This window comes from Parasteatoda tepidariorum, chromosome 4 (genome assembly GCF_982258835.1).
Source record: "Parasteatoda tepidariorum strain Cologne lab strain chromosome 4, Ptep-v5.0, whole genome shotgun sequence".
NCBI lineage: Eukaryota > Metazoa > Arthropoda > Arachnida > Araneae > Theridiidae > Parasteatoda > Parasteatoda tepidariorum.
This window is the reverse complement of record NC_141758.1, coordinates 955,458-977,646: the sequence shown is the minus strand read 5'-3', so window position 1 is coordinate 977,646 and position 22,189 is coordinate 955,458. Positions and strand designations below refer to the sequence as shown.

Below are 22,189 nucleotides of genomic sequence, written 5' to 3'. Positions count from 1 at the left end.
AAATCACTTGCAAAGCTGTCAAGATTGATTGATCAGTTTCTTTCAACTTGCATTTCTTTATTTTGTTCATTGGAAATGCAGATGTTTTTACTTTTCAGTTTCACCTTATTTTAAGCTGCTTTAGGAACAGTTGCTTTGTTTGACACAGATTTTTTTTCGTGCTTTTTTTTTCTTTTTAAAAGATAAAATATAGTTACTTATTTCAAGAGAAAAAGTTCCAAATAAAAAGAAATTATGACTGATTTTTATTTTCTCGTAACAATGAAAATTGCTTTAAAAAAGAAAGGAAAAAAGGTCGCATTAAGTGCAGAATTAGAGGTCCCATACTGTAGTAGTCGTGTATATATATATATATGTCACAGCGAAAGACCAAAATCGGTTGTTGTTGACTTTCACCGGTGAATGTCGGCAAACACCAAATACGTTGGTGAAAGATCGAATATTTCATTACATTCTTGTACATTCGGACCCTCACCGGTGTATGTCGACAATCACAGATATGCTTTGGTGAATGTCCGAAATATTTATTACATTCGATTTGATATGAATTTATTTGTGGACATAATTACATTTATTCGATATTTTAACGCTACACTGATGTTTTATTAAGGCTAAGTGCCACTGCCCGGTATACCCTACACTGATGTTTTTGTTAAGGTTAAGTGCCACTGCCCGGTATACCCTACACTGATGTTTTTTTTAAGGTTAAGTGCCACTGCCCGGTATACATTTGCCCTGTATACCCTACACTGATGTTTTTTTAAGGTTAAGTGCCACTGCCTGGTATACCCTACACTGATGTTTTTTTAAGGTTAAGTCCCACTGCCCGGTATACATTTGCCCGGTATACCTTACACTGATGTTTTTTTAAGGTTAAGTGCCACTGCCCGGTATACCCTACACTGATGTTTTTTTAAGGTCAAGTGCCATTGCCCGGTATAGATTTGCCCGATACTCCAAATACTGATGTTTCTTCTAATCTATCGTCAGTATGTATTAAAATGTAGAATAAATATATCAAATAAATATAATACCGTATGGGACCCGAAATCCGGCACTCACGGGACAGACGGAATTCCGTATTTTGGAATTTGCCGAATTTCGGATCTCTTCTGGAAATTCCAATATGGCGCCCATATATTACGATAATTCAATTATGCTGTTAATTTCAGAAAAACCCATAAATTTAGCTAAGTTCCAATTGTAGATTATGATGGGGTGAATTTAAAACTGTCCCATCTTAAGAAATTTCATTAATAAAAATAATAATCTATATATTACAATCAAGGGGAAATAACCCAAAGAAATAATTCAAGATGAAATAATCTGAATCCTTCGAAAAAGAAATACCGTAATGTATGGAAGAAACGCCGCAGCATTTATGAGTTTAAAAGTTTTAAAATTTTAATTGCGGCGTTTACGATATTTCAAAAATAAATTTTACATTTTTCAAAGAGAAAATCAAATTTTTAATCAAAATAGTTGCGAATTATGGCAAAAGATGACGCCACTATTGCTAACCCACCACCCCTTAAAGAAAGTGTGGTTGATAGCTCTTTCACATTTTTTCTCACTTTGTTACAACGTGCTTTTCATAATGTAGAGAAATTAAATTGCGGAAAGTTTTCTTTTTAGTATTTGCTAATATTTTTTCATTTTACAATATGCCTCCTAAAAGACATATGAGTACAGCTGCTTTCAAACTGCAAGTTATTGAAGGAGCGGAAAGTATAGGAAATCGTGCAGCAGCGCAAGAATTTGAAGTAGATGAGAGATGCATTCGCCGATGGCGGTCGGAAAAAGAAAGTCTGGAAAGCATGCCGAAAATGAAAAGGGCAAGAAGAAGTGGAACTGTGCGTTGGCCTGAGCTAGAAGATGTTTTAGAAAAATGGATTTTTGAATAGCGCAAGAAAGGACTCTCTGTATCAACCATTAAAATTCGTCTACAAGCCAAAAAGATATCTGCAAACATGGGAATTTCCAATTTTAACGGCAATCCAAATTGGTGCCATCGGTTCATGACAAGAAAGAAATTATCTATGCGAAGTAAAACAACGATCGGCCAAAGTCTTCCAGATGACTGGAAAGAAAAAAAAGAATCCCTTTTTAATTATATGAAGGATTTAAGAGCTCAGAAAGGAATTAAAGAATGCCAAATCGTCAATATGGACGAACTTCCGTTGATGTTCGATTGCCCGTCCAACCGAACGGTAAATAAAACCGGTGATAAAACCGTTTCTATTGCTACATCTGGCCACGAAAAAACTTCCTTCACTTGTGTGCTTGCCTGTGCTGCTAATGGAGAAAAATTAAAACCGATGATGATTTTCAAGCGGAAAACGTTGCCTAAGGAAATTTTCCCAAATGATGTCGTCATAAAATGCAACGAGAAGGGCTGGATGTGTGAGAAAATAATGCTTGACTGGATTAATGAAGTCTGGCGTAAAAGAAAAGGGTCATTTTTCCAGCCAAGTGGCATTCTTGTGATGGATTCGATGCGGGCACATTTGCTGGACTCGGTGAAAAAGTAAGCCAAAAGAGCTTCAGCTTCTTTACCTGTTATCCCAGGTGGGCTAACAAAAATACTCCAGCTGCTGGATTTAACAGTAAATAGAAGTTTCAAAAGCCACATGAGAAAACTTTGGGAGGCATGGATGGCTGGCAAAATTCACTCGTACACTAAAAACGGAAATTTGAAAAGAGCTTCAGATGGAGAAGTAGCTCGATGGGTTTCAGAAGCTTGGAAAGCAATTTCTCCGGACACTATAAAGTTAGGTTTTTCGCAGGCGGAAATAATCCCGAGTGTTTCTATCGAATCGCTAAAGATGTGATCCGACAGATGAAAATAATGATGATGCTGAATTGGATGAAGAATTGCTGCAATTGTTTAATTCGGATTCTGAATGCAGCGAATTTGAAGGGTTTGAGTGAACCTAAATTTTAAGTGGATGCGACCCACTTTAAAAAGCGTGCAAAGTGGATGCGACTCACTTAAGTTGTAAAATGCAAATATGTTGCAATGTAAGTCAGTTATATAATTCTTAACCTAGAGATGGCGCCACTAACGATTTCCGATTGTAATAATATTATTTTGAGCAGTTTGTTCAAAGTGTTTAATAATAGATTCTTGCTTTTGTTAGACTACACATTTTATACTTTAATTTACATTTTAATTTTAAATTTTTGTAATAATTTATGTAATAAAGCATTCATTTAGTATATTTAATTTTTGCCAATACATCGTTGTTGTGGGTGCAACTTATAAACTGATATCTTCTTATTTAAATAAAAGAGGTACATTTCCCAAAAATAAATAAAGAAAATAAAGAAAAATAATTATAAAATCAGGGGTCTGTCCAGGTCGAATTTACTACCGTTTAGCGGTACCTTCACAAATTCAACTTTAGGAAAAACGGTAGTTTCACAAATTCAATTTTAGGAAAAACGGTAGCTTCACAAAATACTTTTTCTTAAAATTTAATTTTTGTATCCCTTAAGAAACGATAAATCCAAATTTTTGTGTTGATTTTTTAATATAATTTTTAATTTTTCACAAATTATGTCTAAATTTTCACAAAATAGGTACCTCTCAGAAAAACCTAGACAGACCCCTGAAAATGTAAATATGTAGTACAGTAATATGAAATGTAATATGAAGTAATGTAGTATGTAAATATGAAATTCGGCACTTAATCTGACAAAAAAATTTTTCTTTCTTTTTTTTTTTGAATAAATTTTTATTGATAAGAGAAAGAAAAAAATCAGTCATGTTTTCTTTTTTTTGGGAATTTTTTTCGCTTGAAGTAAGTAACTATATTTTATCTTTTAAAAATAAAAACATGAAGAGAAAAAATAATTTATCTGTCAAACAAAACATCTGTTCCTAAAGCAGTTTAAAATAAAGTGAAATTGAAAAGTAAAAACATCTGCATTTCCAATGAACAAAATAAAGAAATGCAAGTTGGGAGAAACTGATGAATCAATCTTGACAGCTGTGTAAGTGCTTTACTGGTTTGTCTCCCCACATTTCCCTCTCCTGTTTGACCATAAATTAGCCACACCCTTTTGACATTGAAACTTCTTTCTCACTTGGTGTACAAAATGAATTCTATCCCTTTTGCTGCTTTTTTTTAAATTCGATTTATTTATCTTTTTATTACTTATTAACGGTTACTTTTTTTTTGTTACACTTGTTAACTTGTTCTTTTTTTTTTTTAATCGTTATTAGTTGTTTGCTTCTTTTTTGTAGTTATTCATTGTTAGTTTCTTGGCATTAATTGTTACTTTTTTTGTAGTTCCTTGTTAGCTTTTTTTTTCCGAGGTGAGCACCTTTTGTAAAAACAAAATGTTATGTAAAATAAAAAACGAGAGCAATGATCTCGCGCTGAAGAAGAAACGATTATTTCTTTTTCAGAGGATTCGGATTATTTCATCTTGAATTATTTATCCTTCGGATTATTTCTTCGTGATTATATCATATAGATTATTATTTTATTTAATGAAACTTATTATTTTAATTAATGAAATTACTAAAGATGGGACAGTTTTAAATTCACCCCATCATAATCTACAATTGAAACTTAGCTAAATTTATTGGTTTTTCTGAAATTAACAGCGTAATTGAATTATCGTAATATACGGGCGCCATATTGGAATTTTCGGAAAATATCCGAAATTCTGCAAATTCCGAAATACGGAATTTCGTCGGTCCCGTGAGTGCCGAATTTTGGGTCCTATACCATAATGTAAAAATATCATTTATATTAAAGCAATGTAAATGTAGTTATTTAAATTTTTTACCTAACGACGGCGCCAACAGCCGATTGTAACATGTTGTTCTGAGCAGTTTGTCCAAAATATACAATAGCAGATTACATTCTTGATTTTATTATAATTATACATTTATAAATTTTAACTTATATTTTAATTTAAAACATTAGTAGTATTTATAAGGAATTAATGTTATATATTCACTTTTGCAGCTAAATCGTTATTATGGGTGCGGCGTTTACCATGATTTTTTTCTTTTAAGTCTCATTATCGCAAGTGCGGCGTTTCTTCCATAAATTACGGTAATCGTTTTTTCTTCCGCGCGAGATCATTGTTCTCATTTTTTCTTTACATAACATTTTGTTTTAACAAAAGACGTTCACCTTAAAAGAAAAAAAAGAAAGAAGGAAAGCTAACAAGGAACTGCAAAAAAGTAACAATTAATGCTAAGAAACTAACAATGAATAACTACAAAAAAGAAGCAAACAACTAAGGATAAAAAAAAAAAAAGTTAACAATTAACAAAAAAAGTAACAGTTAATAACAAATAAAAAGATAAATAAATCAAATAAAAAAAAGCAAAAGGGATAGAATTCATTTTGTACACCACTTGGTAGTTTCAATGTCAACAGGGTGTGGCCAATTTATGGTCAAACAGGAGAGGCAAATGTGGGGCAAACCAGTAAAGCACTTGCACAGCTGTCAAGATTGATTGATCAGTTTCTCCCAACTTGCATTTCTTTATTTTGTTCATTGGAAATGCAGATGTTTTTACTTTTCAATTTCACTTTATTTTAAACTGCTTTAGGAACAGATGTTTTGTTTGACACAGATTTATTATTTTTTTTTCATGCCTTTTTTTCTTTTTAAAAGATAAAATATAGTTACTGACTTGGTTACTTGACTTTAGTTACTTGACAGAATATGACTGATTTTTTTTTTCCTGTATCAATAAAAATTTCTTTTGAAAAAAAAATAGGTCGGATTAAGTGCCGAATTTCGGGTCCTGCCGGATTTCGGGATTCCAAGTAAGGGGTCCCATACTGTAATATTAACAAATAGATTAATATAAAATTGGATATAACAAATATTTCGGACATTCACTAAATCGACTATGTGATTGTTGACATTCACCGGTGAGAGTCAGAAATAAGGGTATTTAGCAAATATTTCGCACATACACCAAGCGACTACGTAAATGTTGACATTCTCCAGATTTCGGTGTTTCACCATAACATATATATATAGATAAATATATAGATATATGTATATATATATATGTATCTATATAGATATATGTATATATATATATATAAACTGGGTGTTTAGCTCTCCCTTATCTTCCTCTTGGCTAACTGGTGGCATCGCTTAGTTTTTCCGCCTTAGTCCTGTCTGCTAATGGTTTATTAAAATAGTTTAACAATGTAGATTTTCTGGCCTTTTGATATTCTCCCCTAAATTAGCTGGAGCTGATGGAGTCTGATGTGATCATTAATATCAACCGAATTCTTTTCCTACCGTTTGTCATGCTGACTAGGTCCAATGTACTTTGTTCTTTGTGAATATTCAGGGTGTAGAATGACTGCAAATCTTCGAATTGTGTTCCTGTTTCATCGAGGCTGTTACGTGTGACTGCTCAGACGATGTCTGTATTTGTTTATTAGTCATACTTCTTCATGTTGTGTTCATATTGTTATGTTCCAGTCCTTCTTATTTTACTAATACAAAATGGATAGTCAAGCCTGCAATAAACTTTGCAAGTCAGTTATTTCGTTATAATGTCGCAAGTATTTGAATGATATTTGCAAGACTAACTCCTTTAACATTCTATGTGTGCCCACTAAAGTTACGTGTTTGAACACATTCATTGGAACTAATAGATGAGGCCTACTCATATAACACCAAGCAGCAATAGAATAGAGTCGTCAACTTTTGCAAATGAAAAAAGAAATCCTTATGTTATTTATAAAAATGACTTTTAAAATGGCTTTCTTTCAAAAAAGTTGTACATATTTTTTCCCTCATGAAAAGTGTATGTTGAATTATCTTTGTTTCTCTTTTTAGGATATTTACATTTATTTGGTGCAAGCAGTGAGGTCCAATTTAATCAATTCAACCGACCTACAGAATTTGCTGATACAGTATGTCCTTTTTATTTTTCAAACAATCTACATATATATATATATATATAAGTTCAAAATGAAGAATAAAACAAAGAAAAATAATAGACTTATGAAGAAAAGGGGGTGGGAAATAATAAGTAAAAAAAAATAACAAACAACATTTTATTTAAAAAAAAAAAAAAAAAAAAAAAAAAAAAGAATTGTTAATAAAAAAAAACCGGAAAAAAAGTTTTAATATTTTCTTCAGCCCACACGATTATATCCGCAAGACAGATTGCTTTCTGATATTGTATCAATAAAGCCAAAGCAAAATTTATTAATACAATAGTGTGAGAAAAGTTAAGAAAAACAATAAGTATCATTTATTGCGCTTAAGCTGCAAGTAAACAGCACTCATTAGATAAGTTCAAAATGAAGAATAAAACAAGGAAAAATAATAGACATATGAAGAAAAGGGGGTGGGAAATAATAAGTAAAAAAAAAATAACAAACAAAATTTTATTTAAAAAAAAAAAGAATTGTTAATAAAAAAAACCGGAAAAAAAGATATAATCTTTTCTTCAGCCCACACGATTATATCCGCGATTATATCTTATTGTTTTTCTTAACTTTCTTAGTGCTTTCTTGTATTTATCTATTTATTATATATATATATATATATACAGTGGAACCCCGATTTTACGTTGTCCGTTTCGTACGTTATCCCGCTTCTTATGTCATTTTCTGCTGATCCGTGAAAATTGCCTATACCGATAATGCTAAAAAATCCCGGATTTTGCGTTACCCCTTTTATGAAAATCCCGCTTGATGCGTTTTTCTACAAACAGATCAAATTTTTTTTTTTTATTCTATTCGAAATGGTTTTACTCATTTTTCCGTGCTAGCATACCAAATGAGATTTTCAGTCGATTTTGTTTGAGTTTGAAAGCTATAGCATTTTTTCTCATTTTCGAAACCTCAGTCATCGTGTTCTTTTCTCGAAAGAAGATGTCGAAACGAAAATGCTTTTCTCTGGCCGAAAAGGCTGAAATCATCGAAAAAGCCAAAAAATTTCATGGCACTAAAGTTGATCTCGCTAAATCTTTAGGTATTGCTTATTCAACTTTGCAAATGATTTTAAAGCAGGAAGCTTCAGTTGAACTAAATGCTGAAAAACTCGGAAAATATGCCAAGAAGAGAAAAACCCTTAAAATCTCTCCGTATGATGAGTTAGAAGAAATTTTAATGAACTGGTTCAAGGAAGCCAGAGCTGCAAAGATTCCTTTAAATGGATCCATTCTGAGAGAAAAGGCGCTTGAAATTGCTGAAAGACTTAAACTCCAAGGCTTCAGTGCATCAAATGGGTGGATCGATCGATTAAAAGAAAGGAACAATTTATGCTTCAAGTCTATCTGTTGCGAATCCGATAGTGTGGAAAGAAGAAACTCTACCAAATTTATTAGCAGGCTATAATCCAAGTGACATATTTAATGCGGACGAAACGGGATTGATTTTCAGCCTATTACCAAACAAGACATTGACAATTAAAGGTGAAAATTGCCATGGAGGAAAGCTTTCAAAAATGCGCTTTTCTGTTTTGCTCTGTGCAAATGCCGATGGAAGCCAAAAGTTAACGCCTCTTGTGATCGGTAGAGCAGAGAAACCACGGTGTTTCAAAAATATCAAAAGTTTTCCTACCGATTACACTTCAAGCAAAAAAGCATGGATGACGCAAGCATTATTCAAAAATTTTCTTCGAAAACTGGATAAGAAAATTAATTTTCAAAAGCGCAACATAATTTTATTCTTAGACCAATGCACTGCTCATTTAAACCTTAAATTGAAAAACGTGCGAATACAGTTTTTTCCAGCTAACTGTACGAGCAAACTTCAACCACTGGATTTAGGAATTATACGATCATTTAAGGAGAGTTGCCGGAAGCAACTGGTTAGAAAATCTCTAATGTTTCTTGATTCTGGTGACTTTCAGGATGCTTCTAAGGCAAAAATTAATGTTCTTGAGGCTCTTAATTTGATATCTTCAGCTTGGGACAGTGTCGACCTAAAGTATCAATGGATTCAATAAAGCAGGATTTTCAATATCGGAGGAGGAGAGCGCTGTTGTTTTGGAAGAAGAAGAAGGTAGCGTGTTTGAAGTTGAGGATCTTCCAGAAGTCGATGAGGCATACATCGACTGTGACACAGATATCATTATTTCAGAAATCTCTTTCATAAGTGATTTAATGCCTGATTCCGATGATAGTGCTGATGACGATGAAATAACAGAAGACGTGCCAACAGCTGATCAAGCGATACAAAGCATAAAAACTCTAAAACAATTTTTACTTGCAAATGTAAATCAAGAAGCAAATTTGCAAAAAATTGTTAGTATTGAACGAGCTGTATACGAAATTGTTCCATTATTTTTTCCATTAATTTAACTGGTAGGTGTCAATTTTTAAAAATATGCATAGATTTTTCTTAACCCCGATTTTACTTTATCCCGCTTCGAGCGTTTTTTATCGCTAGTCCGACAGAAAACGTAAAATCGGGGTTTCACTGTATATATAGCAAAATAAATAAATACAAAAAAATAGGAAGAAAATTAGGAAAAACAATAAGTTTCATTTATTGTGCATAAGCTGCAAGTAAATAGAAATCATGAAATAAGTTCAAAATGAAGATAAGTTGTTTCTCATTTTTTTATTATTATTTTTCTTCCCCCCCTTTTTTTTCATATGTCTGTAATTTTTCTTTGTTTTATCTTCATTTTAAATAAATGAATAATGTAAACATATATTTAATAACATTTCAGCTAAATTAAAAGCATCCAGGATTATATTCATAGACGTAGAACTTAAAAAAAAAGTGTAAAGCAAAGTGCAAAAAGAAAGAAAGAACAAAATTTTACAACGTTATATTTGCATTTCATCCACTTGAAATTCAGTTCAATTTGTTATACTTTAGGAAGAAGATTACAGAGAATTCAGAGAAGTTTACAGGATTGCTAGGTCACTAACTTTGGTACTTGAACTTGGTATGTTGATTACACCACATACATACAGTGATACATTTAAATGACAGAATTTAAATTAAAAAGACAAACAAGAAAACACATGAGAAAATATAACTTTTATGAAATTTTATTGGCCCTGAACTATTCAATCATTCCTGTTTTTAATTTTGTCATTTGAAAATTTGTGTACTTTACAATTCATACAGTTTTGTGTCATTGATATAATCTTGAATAATTATAAAAAATTAGTTTGCGCTTAAGATTATCTTTTGTGTGAGCAACATTTAAAATTATGTGCAAAAAAAAAAAAATTTTGTGAATAGTTCAAGAGTAATTAAAAATCCTAAAAAGTTAAATAAACATTACTAGGTTTTAAAATTTCTCATTTTAAAGGTCAGAACTCCTAAGTCTAAGAAAAGCCTAATTTTGTAACTAAAATATCACTTATGAAATTATTAACACAATTTGCTTTTGCCATTAGTTTTTATTAAATTATTTCAGAAATGTTTCTCTTGTTTTTTAAAATTCTTCTTCTCTTGATGATTGATGAGAGATTAAAGATTATTCTTAGAATCGTCTGTCCCATCTCTTAACTGACATTAAAAAATCTGTATTTTTCTCTATATCAAAATAAAGATTTTGGGGATTTTAACTTGAATTGAGTCATTTTCAAATCAATTTCTTTTTTTTAGAGACAAAAACCATTTTAATTACTGTACTATTGTATTGAATTCGGTATTTAGTTAATAATATTGTGTATCAAACAAGAGCACTCTTCATTAGACAATACATGTTTCTGATTAGGTTGTTGGTAGCCGTGCATGTGTGTTAATTGTTTTTTTTTTTTTTTAAAAAGATGTTGCCAAATTTCATTGTTTTGAAATAAAGACAATGAGAACTAAACTCTTTATTTCTGTACAGGTGGAGCCCTTCCAACCCATCGACATCAATGATGAAGTGACTCCTCTCTCCATTGTACCTCTACCTCATTCTGATGAAAAAATGTTCTCAGATCTCCCTCCAGAGTTCTCCCAAGTAGTCTACAGGTAAAGAACTGCTCTTTTCTTCTATGCTATACTCAACTCATTAAAAAAGTTAATTTTTCTGACTTGAAGATTTTGATTAAAAAAATAGATGTGATTAAAAATTGCAGCAATTTATAGAGAGAGAAAGAGAGGGAGGCAATTACGAATGAAGGGAAAGAGAAATTTATAATTAACTGAACAATAAGTAAATATGTAGATATGTAAAACTGCAAATATGTAGAACCACAAGATAAGATAAAAATGCAAAGAAAGCAAGGAAAAAAATCATTAAACATGTAAAAAATAAAAAAATAAATAAAACAATCAAAATTAGAAAAAATGATAAAGAAAAGATATAATCTTGTCATCAGTTCACATGATTATAATTGCAAAAAAAAAAAAAATGCTTTCTAATATTGCATTAATATATCCAAAGTAAAATATTACAATAGTGTGAAGAGCTGAAGAAAAAATTAAAAAAAAAAAGTTTTATTGAGTAAAAGTCACAAAAATGTAATGCAAAAGAAAACACTAATAGGAACATACAAGAATTGAAGAATGGAACCGCTCTGAGTTTTTGTGATTTTATGAAAATTTTTTATTCATGCATCGATTTCTCTCTTTTTTTTTTCTTTGGTGCTCTTCACACTATTTTCTATTGATATCTTTCACTTTGGCTATGTTAATACAGTATTCTAAAGCATTATTTTTGAGGATATGGTAGTAGGAAGTGATGGCAAGATTATATGGTTTCATTATTATTTTTTCTTATTTTGATTTTTTTTAAATTTTTATTTTCCCTTTCTCTTAAAAATATTTTTTTCCCCTTTCCTTGTTTTCTTTACATTATTATTTTATCTCACACACACATGCTTATATAAATCTGTGTGTTATAGTGTTATAAATTTTAAAAGTATAATTTTTTATTATTTTAAAAAACTTTCAATACATATTGTATTTTCTTGCTTTCTGAGTAGTGCAATGCATGTGTATTTATAGCATTTTAACTGAGTTACAGCTCTCAAATGGTATCTCACTAATATTTAGTAATGCAGACATCATTGATTTACTTTTACTTAAGGTGTTTTTTACTTAATATCATAACCTGACTTTACATGCTTTTTTCCTCCTTTTCAATTTCAAATTAAACAAATTTTTGTTTTTCAATGACATTTGTTGCTCCTTAATATGAACATAACATAAATAATTATATTTTTAAATCCAGGCCAACACCCCCAGTGGATCCCATGATTTTGAATACTATGAAAATGGTTGGTTCAATTGGTTATGCACCGAATCCAGGAAATCGTCATCGAAATCAAGTTCCTTACCAATTGAACCAAAACAAGCTATCAAATGATTCACCTGCTCACAAAGGTTTCTGCTTTTTGGTTTTCTGTTTACTTATTTGTTTAAAGGATACAACTTTCCTGTTATTCTGTGGTGCTCATCATTTAATTTTTTGTTTGATGTTGGAAAGTCTTCATTACAAATGTTTGTGAGGAGAATTCTGAGGACATCTACATTTGTTTCCTCTCTGAGTTCAGTATCTTTTAATTTTTAATGGTTTTAATCATTGTTCTGAAATATAAAAAGGCACTGCAAAATATTTCCTCTTTTATTTAATTCTCTGAGCATTAGTCCCTTATTTTCTTAACACTTAAAGTTGGCATCTTTCCTGCATTAAAAAAACCAGTTTACCTCATACTATTCAACAGGAAAGTAGTATGCTACAGCAAAATTTCAATGCTGTTTAACCTAGGAGCTCAATGATTAAAAACAATTTTAATATATAATCAAATAGTCTTATAGCCACAAAATGTCAATATGAACTAGTAAAGCTTGGTTCCATTGAACTCAGTTCATTAAAAAAACGTATAGACTAGTAAATAGACCTAACATAATCATTACATATTGTGAAGAGCAGCTAAATTGAAAGTCAGCAACAGGAAGAATAATATTTAACAAGCTTCAACTCAGGCTTAAAGCTTCTTACTACAAACAGTTAATAATTTCATGACTTATGTTATTGATTGATCAACCAACAAATGAATAAGATCAGTTGAACACATTTAGCTCATGATATCAACTATGTCAGTCATCATCAACTATGCAAAAAAAAAAAAAAAAGATTTTTTATTTTTTACACAAAACAAAATAGAAAAGTAATTCATTTTCATTAACAATGAGTTATCTAAGAATAATACCCAAAAAAGTCCTTTTTTGTTTATTTATTTAACATAACCATTAATTTTGAGAAATTGATATTGCAGAAAGCAATTATTTTGGAAATTTTGAGCTTTTTCAATTTTATCAATGTAACTTGTATTTACCTTTAAAAAAGTAGCAACTCATAATGTTTTAGATTTTTTGAGTGAGAATTTATGCAATGATATTATGTGAGATATGTATACAAGTATAAATTATTAAAATAAAAAATCTTTTATAGGGCTGTGGTTGGTCTCTAATAATCTTTTTAGCTGATCTTATCATACATTTCACCTATTTTTTTCTACAAAGACAGTTAAATGTTTTAAAATTTTGAAACTGCTTTTTATTTCCACTTTTTACCAATTAATGGAAGTGATATTATTGCTACTAAACTTCTAATTTATTTATTTTTAATGTGAGTAATGTTTTTCCTTTGTTTTCAGATGATGGTCCTGAGCTTGTACCATACAGATATTTGAAACAAGAAATTAAGTACTCTAAGATGGGTCTGGATGAAATTGATTTCAACCGATTTAATCGCACTAGCTTTTGTGGATTGGAAGCTAATCTGCCCAATTCTTACTGCAATAACATGATACAGGTAAATTCATTTTTCACTGAATAATGTATTTCTTGATTATTTGACAGATTAATTGTGATTTGATTTGTGGACAAAATCTTACTTGTACAATGCACTAAATAAAAAATTTACCCGTTAAAAGTTTTCAATATATTTTTATGTACTAAGATGCAATCTTTATGGTTTGAGGGGTAACCTTAAATATGCCAGTTAATAAGTGTCTAAATTAAAGCAAAAAACAATGTGAATAAGTACAAATGAAAGTAAGGGTAGGACTTTGGGCCGATGCCTGAGAGGTTGTGAGTTCGATACCTGCTGGCCGAAGACTCCCCGTGTAGTAGATGGTGACTGATGCATATTAAATCTGTCAGGTCACAAAGTTTTAAATGTCCCTATAACAAATCATACCTCTGGGGGTACTGAATTGGAGATGGATCATTCTATGGTTCAGGTCACAATTACAATTTGCGAATGAATATGTCTACCCTATAAACGGGCTGTGACGTGTGAGTGGCTAAAATCATATTCTCGTCTATAGATCGCACCATTAAAGTACAAGAAACCTACTCTCTGCCTTAAATTCGATTGGTTTCACCAAGCAGACTTGCTGGTATTGACAAGTGGCATTAGAAACAGCAACAGAACCATTCTTACTGTCTAAACACCAAATAATAATTAGGCAAACACATGCCAAGTAGTTTAATCAATAGTGACAGATTAACAAGCTTGAACAAGAAAATAAAAAGGGAGATAAGAAGCAGGAGATTTGGCAGGAATCCCAGGGTGCAACAGATTAAATTAAAATAGACTTCCAAATATTGCGGAGCCATGGGATACTAGAAAGATCAATAACTAATTTACTAGAATGTTTCAAAATATGGAATGACTCCCAAAAAGTCAAATTCAGAAGATGAAGAGCAGTGGTGAGCAGAAGTGAAACCTATGATTTTGATTCCAACAATAAAGAGCGATAGAATGTTCTGATTTTAGACATATCTTTCTTGTTCTTTAAGTTAAAGTTTAAGGGTATGTTTAAATTGTCCAAATGTAGGCAAAGCCACATTAACATGAAATATTTCATGTAAGCAAACAATTTAACTTGCAAAGGGAAGAAGAAAAAAAAGATTTAAACAATTTGTTGAATAAGTTTAAATTTTAATTTTCTTCCCTAAACCTTCTTAGCTTAAGATTATCCATTTATATTAAAATAAAAATTTCTTTTCTAAGTGGTATTTAAAAAAAAAATGGTTTGAAGTTTGTATGAAAAATATTTTATAACAAAGAGATATTATGATTTTGAAGATGATAATGTTTTGCAATATAAAGAAAATTTATCAAGCAATAGTTATTTCTCACATTTTCAGTACTTCTTTATTCGTGCTAGTTATACTGACTACAGTCTTTTGATTTTATAATAGTATTAAAAATGTAATGTTTCGACAAAAGTGTTCATATATCTAACAGTAACTATAATTATAGTTGCAAGTTTGTCACGGCGGGAATATCCATAGTGTTTTTAGCGAATTATTACTGTTTTTTCCAAAATTCACGCATTTTTCAAAATGCTGCAATTTTTGCAAAAATGATTTTAAATGTGAGATTAATTTTTCTCTTTAATTTTAATATTAATTAGTACTTTTCTGAAACTTCAAATTTGATAAGCTGGTAAAGTACTGAGTAGAATAGATTTGATGGTGACTGAAACCTGTCAAGTAAAATGGTCTTTTGAATGATAAATAATTAAGGATACTATGCCTCCCCAAAATTACAATGAGCTCACTTCCAGAAAAGAAAATTTACTGAAATGAGTAGGTAGCATATGCTCTTGCACTGGGCAATAAAATTGTTTTTTTCTTCATGTTAAAAAGTGCACGACAAGTGAATAGTTCTTGACGGTGAAATAAACATCCTATGAAATTTACAAATAATATCAAGAATCATTTGCTAATTTTGGATTTTTTTCCAAACGACAAACTTGAAACGTTACTAATCATTCAGTGAGCTTATTTGTGTAATAAAGAGTGTTGTCAACAGATGCTGTACTTCATAGAACCTCTGAGGAGTGCACTTCTCAACCATCTTTGTCAGAGGGAGTTCTGCCTCGCCTGTGAACTAGGATTTCTCTTCCACATGCTGGACACTGCACAGGGTCTTCCCTGCCAGGTACATACTCTTACACTCTGATAAACAAACTTAATTTGAATAAGAAACTAAAGCATTAGTGCAGCAAATTATATCTACTTTTTTATTTTGTATTGTTTCTTCAAAACAAAAATATTGAATTTCGAGACTAATAAACCATTTAGATGTGACTTTCTTTAGCTTTAGATGATTCTTGTAATTTTTGTCACTGAACTGCAACAAAAACCGTAAAAATTATTTCACAAAAAAATTTACAAACATTAACCCACTAATAGATTATTATTGTTTAAATTTCCCCAAGCAGCAATTTTACCTTGGCTCAATATAGGTCCTATAAGATTATGCACCGATGGTCCTATATTGAGATGTCTAGATTTTTTAGTATTGGTTCTAAAATAGCTTTTAATATTGGGCAATGACAATTCTATATAGAGCCGATATTTGGTTGAAAAGTGTCTGTTGAATATCTGGTAAAAAGGACAATACTAAATAGTGCTGATATGGCTGAATAACAGAATAACTTTCTATATAGAGCTAATATCAAAAAAAATGTTGTCTTTTTTTTACCCTTATTAAGTCTAGATTAATGAATATTGGTCTAAAGAAGGCTCAAGTTATTTCGCTGCTAGCATCTTTGCAAAATGAACTGTGTCACTTAAGAGGATGCTTTATCGGGGGAGAAACTTTTCACAATAAGTTCTTTTTCTCACCCATTAGTATTACAAAATTTAGAGAAAAGTGAACTTAGGTAAACTTTGAGTAAACCATGGAGATTAAAATGCTGAAAAAAATGTTTTCAAAGTATCAAGGGACAAATAAGTTATAGCAGGATTACTTCACCACTGTAAAATCCTCCCTCTATTTTTTTTCTTTTTTTTTGAATTTTGATGTTTTGAAAACATTTTTTCAGCCTTTGAAACAATTTAGTTTAACAACCATAGGTACTCAGGTTTTGAAAACATTTACCTGAACTCACTTTTCTCTGCACTTAAAATTTTAAATTGCTTATATAAGGGAAAGAGAATTTTACAATAAAGGTTTCTCTCACAGTATAGCGTCTTCTTAAATGTTGTAGACAACATTTAAGTAAGATTCCATTCTCAATCATTTCAGGCTGCCAATTTCTTGAGAGCTTTTCGCACTATTCCCGAGGCGTCTGCCCACGGATTGATTGTGAATGATCTCAACGAGAGTAAGAAGAGAGGAAACCTACAGACGCTCGTTCAGAGCTGGACACGCTTCATGTTGCAACAACTTCACACGGTTAATCATAATTTCCTTACTGTAAAATATCAATCTCTATGGAAATCATTATTTTAATGAGCATTGCTCATTTCGAAAATGAACTGAAATATCTGTTATTTTATATCACTGTTAAAATTACAAGAACTGGAAAATCATTTTGATTTTATAAGTCTTCTTATTTTCTCATTCACTCAAATTTTCAGTCCCTTTTTTAAAAAAAATAAATGAACAAGAGATTTTTTTTTCTATGAATACTGATGTCCATAACATTAATATTGGTATGGCATTAATTTTTAAGTTAGAAAAATATTCTTTTAATTTTTAGGAAAAACAGGCAAAGTTTTTGTATCCTGGTGATTTAAATTAAACTATGCTCAATAGCATTCCTAATTTCAAAAATAATTTTCAAGCTGTGTTTTTTTTTATTTTATGCACTTGCTTGTTAAAACTATTATTTTAGTACTATCAAAATATTCATTCTAACAGTATTTAGTATTATTATACACAGGTAGAACTTTATATAATTTGAAATATTGATACCTCTAGCATTTCCTTTCACCACAAAGTTAACACTTAATAAATTAGTTCAAATTTTACCCCTTGTCTGATAAAGAAAAAAATCTTTATTTTTAAAATAAAAGTTTCTAAATAGTGCACTAAGCAAGGTTTTCAGATAACAAAAGAACAGAAGGAGATAAAAATTTATGAATGACTTTATTTGTTATAGCCTTTCTAATAGTTCGTTTCTTTTCTCCAAATCTATAAGAGCCGCTGTACATAGCAGAGAAAAAAAATTGGCATTAAATTTGTCTTTTAGTAACTTTTTTTTGCCTGATTAAATGTAGTAAATGCTACTAAAAGCAATAAAATACTTGTTTAACATCACTTTTTTGTTTGTTCAACAATACTTTTACTCAATACTTGTTCAACAGTATTTTTTATCATGATTTACTTTGAATATAATACTCCTGATACTACAAACATTAAAATGAAATGATGAATTATGGACATAATCTTAATAAATTTACTCAATTTTCTAAAAATACATTTTTGCATTGACTTCTTTGTTATTTTTTACTATTTCTCTTAACATTTTTTAAAAATCTTTATATTGTGTAAACTCAACTAATTAATTAAGATTGAGACTTTTTTTTATCGAAGTATAAATTTAAACCATATTAAAATGCTAAAAACGTACAATATCGAAATGAGCATCCTAAAATATGAAGTGGATTAATTTAGTTTTTTAAATTTTGGGAAACTCTTAAAAATTTCATTCCTTCAGAAATGTTCAAAAGTATTGCATTGGGCTTTTCTTTTTTTTCTTCTTCATTTAGTTAAATATATAAGATTAATAATAATGAAATAGTTATTTTTATTTTCAGAATAGCATAAGCTGAGAGGCCTTAAAATCAATTCATGTTTCTTAGTAATTAAATCATTCAAAGAATTTTTTTTTTTAAATTCTAATATTTTATTATTCGTTCTTAACTGAAGAGTCACAATGATTATGTGTTTAATAAGTATACTAAATTAATTTCAATATACTTTTTATGCTCAGATTTGAATGTTAACTTAATTTTGTGCAATGTTCAGTTAAATCTTCTGCAAAAATTCTGTTTATTCCTAGATATCCATGTTTTTTTTTAAAAAAAATTAAACTTGTTAGGTGAAAGGAGAAAACGTTTATGAAATGAGTTTCATATTTTATTAAAAATATTTCATATGATATTAAAATTTCCTTGATAGCTCTTATCAAAAATTTTCATTGAATGATACATACCATTTCAAATTTTATTTCATAGTCCATTTCAAATTTTAGCAAACTCAGACATTTAATTTGTTATTTTATTTAATTGTAAAAAAAATGAGATTGGTTGACAACATACTTTTTTTCTCCCATTGTACATACCAATGAATTAACTACATTTGATATGAATTCGATTTAGCAAACTACATTATTTATGTATTCTTCATTACACTAAGTGTGAAAGAAAAGCAAATACTCCTGCAAATTGCTTCTCAGCCCATCATTTCAATGACAGCTTTATAGACATATCTTCTTTTTTTAAGTATTTTATGAGGAGTGTGTACTTGCACTCAGTAGACAATCATAAATTTTTTGATCAAAATATATAAACATGTATTAGTACAACATTACAGTGTGAAGTAATGGAGAATTAAAGGTTCTGTGATATCAAGCAATACTTTTTCAATTCGTTTCGAAACAAAGTTATCACGTTTACGTCAATTTAAAAAAATTTGGGGGGGATCCTTGCAAGTTTTAATGAAGGAAAGGTTGATAGTGTGTATGTATTTTTACTAAGTTGTTCTTATTAATAATATTTTTACATTTGAAATTTTAAGGAAACTCTGGAGGTCAATGATCATTTACTAGAAGAAAACAATTCTGAGTAAGTACAATTAATATTTGGTTACAAAAATAGCTGTTCTATATTTTAAATTATAACAGTCTTACCTTTTTTTTACACGATTTATCCAACAAGTATATTAATTTATTTTTCTGTAGTTATTTTAATAATTTTAAATTAATTGTTTATTAGTAACTCTTTATGGAATTCAAATTGAGGAATGTTATCCAGTTTTAAGCATCCAATTTTTAAAGGGTACTAAGGTAAAATACACAATTACAATACTTTCCAAAATTTTACTTCTGAAAAAAAATTTATTTCAACATTTTTTCATCTGCTAAATATAAGCGAAAGGATTGATTGATTTTTTAAATATCTAAGCTTGTTTATAAATTAATAATAATTAAATATTTTTTACTTTCCTTTTTTTGGTCTGAAACGGGCCCATGTTGTCCATTAGCCTCTAAAGTTTTAAGCAATTACATTGTTTTATAGTTGTAACAATGAAGAGTGAACAGATAAACTAAATTCTTTCAAAACATTCAGCGACAAACAATACAAATGCAGTGTTTCACTTATATTTAGTTTTTGAAAGTTTCAATAGTCTAAAAATTAGGACAAATAATTGCAAAAAAGATGTTCATATTCATTAAGATTTTTGATATCTTTTAGGCTTAGGGTGTGATTGAAAAAGCTTGATTTAAAAAATTGATAAGTTGAAGGAAATAAAAATATGTTTAAATTATTGTAAAAAAGGCAAAAATTAAAATAATTTGTTGTGCTTTCAAATGAAATTTTAAAGACTGGGAAAAAAATATTTTTGACATGTTTTTTTAACACATTTAAAAGTATTCTAACAAATAGAAAGGCCCTAACTTTTCTCTAAGCTATTCAGAGGTAAATGATTAATGATATGAATTGATAAATACTAAGTGATCAAAAATGTCACATTGAAGTTGATCAAAGTGTAAAAAAGATACTAATAATTATGAATTTAGTGATAGCTAATTTTAGTTCTATTTGAATTAAAAAATTTTATTTTCAACACATTCATACTCAAATTAAGAAATATGTTTTATAGAGAATATATGCCTTTTTTTTAATGATATTGTACTTGTGTTACTGTACAGTGTGCAAAAAAAAGGAGCAAACTTCTTTATTACTTTTGATCTGATGATCAGATTTTGCCACTGGTGGACTCAATCTAAATGGTTTGAAGGTCTAACCTTATATATGCTAATTAATTAGTGCTAATGATATTTTTAGTTAGCAAAATCTGACATAAAAACATTATTTCCCCGACTTTCTTTTTAGATAAAATTGAATTCTTAGTTCTCAAAATATGCAATCTGAAAAATAAGGTCCCACTAGTTTATGCAGGAGAGCAGTCTAAAGTTTGGAAAAAAATTAGTGTTTTAATTTTTCTTTTTGCCTAGTTATTGTGAAAAAATTAGAATTTTTAAACTTTTATTTCTTTAAAGTTATTTGACCCATGGATCCCTTACAAATTTTAGGTTTTATCATTTGAAATCACATAGATGGAGTTGGTATAAAAATTTGTAAAGCTTGCCATTCAAAATTTTTTACCAGTTTTTTAGTTTATTAAAAGTTAATTAAAATATCAAGAATAATAATTTAAAAATATTTTTTTTTACATGGAATTATCTTTGGATAAACAAGTTGTATAATTGTGTACTAGATTTGTTACGTTAATTCCAAAGATGTGACAAAACATGCAAAATGGGAAAATTGCATTCAATGTTAGGTCCTAGTTCGGGAATATGTGATCATTAGATCAAAAGTTCTTAAGATGTTTGATTTTTCATTTTGCTAACTGTATCTATTTGGGTGGGTATTCATTGTTATTGTAAAAATCTAAGTATGATATAATTTTAGTGGAAGCGTCTCCATCATGAGTCAACTATTTGGAGCAAAGCTCTTTAGCTGCAACAGTTGCAGATGTCGCAGTGAAACCTGTCAAGAAACTACTACTCTACTGACACAGCTTCTTTACCCAGACAACCACAACACTACAGGTCAGTAATGCATTTTGTTTTTAACTTATTGAAGTTTTTATACTAGTAATATCTAATATTCTAATGATGTAGAATCAGGGTTAATTCCCCCCCCCCCCCTGGAATGCTGTGACGTACTTTGAGCAGGAGGGTTACCGGCACATTTACACGAATGTAAAACTGATTTATTTATAAAATATTCAAAGCATTAAACATGAACTTAAACTTTATACAGATCTGTCCAACTATTAAGATTAACAACATGGCACTGAAATAACGGGCATGCATATATGCTTCGAACTAACTCATAAAATTAATATGACTGTGGATGCATGAACAAAGCAGTTCAATGGAAAGAACATAATATCATTCATCAACAAGTAGGAGCAATGTATGAGTGACAAGTGTATTTATACTCTCATATAATTTAAAATGTCTCAACTCATATCGATGCACTTCAATGAAATATGAAGCTGATGACAACAAGGGTGACAATTATTAAACTATATGAAATAAAATTTTAAGAATTACAGAGTGCTCAAACTTTACTCAACAAGTAAGCGTCACTACAGAAAATTTAGGTTATGATGTGTTCGATATGTGATTAGCTATGATGTGGCCAGGGTTGACTTTTTGCTGGCAAAAACTGGTTTTTACCATGCCAGTGGCAGAAACTGGTTATAACTGGTAAAAACTGGCAGAAACTAAAAA

General features: G+C 29.9%; 1 protein-coding gene across 8 annotated transcripts in view; it reads left to right on the top strand.

Annotated features, from left to right (window-relative positions):
• Positions 1 to 22,189, top strand: part of PAN2 (PAN2-PAN3 deadenylation complex catalytic subunit PAN2) — a 122,339-nt gene that overhangs the window by 47,445 nt on the left and 52,705 nt on the right. For all 8 annotated transcript variants that reach the window (XR_011636882.2, XM_043042777.3, XM_043042772.3 and 5 more), the window contains 8 exons: positions 6,835 to 6,911; positions 10,810 to 10,934; positions 12,139 to 12,290; positions 13,568 to 13,725; positions 15,739 to 15,867; positions 16,960 to 17,109; positions 19,459 to 19,505; positions 21,360 to 21,499. Coding sequence is in view for 7 of the 8 variants with exons in the window: in XM_043042777.3 (XP_042898711.1) it covers positions 6,835 to 6,911; positions 10,810 to 10,934; positions 12,139 to 12,290; positions 13,568 to 13,725; positions 15,739 to 15,867; positions 16,960 to 17,109; positions 19,459 to 19,505; positions 21,360 to 21,499 (978 nt within the window). In the remaining variant the exon portion in view is untranslated. The remainder of the gene's footprint in view (positions 1 to 6,834; positions 6,912 to 10,809; positions 10,935 to 12,138; positions 12,291 to 13,567; positions 13,726 to 15,738; positions 15,868 to 16,959; positions 17,110 to 19,458; positions 19,506 to 21,359; positions 21,500 to 22,189) is intronic.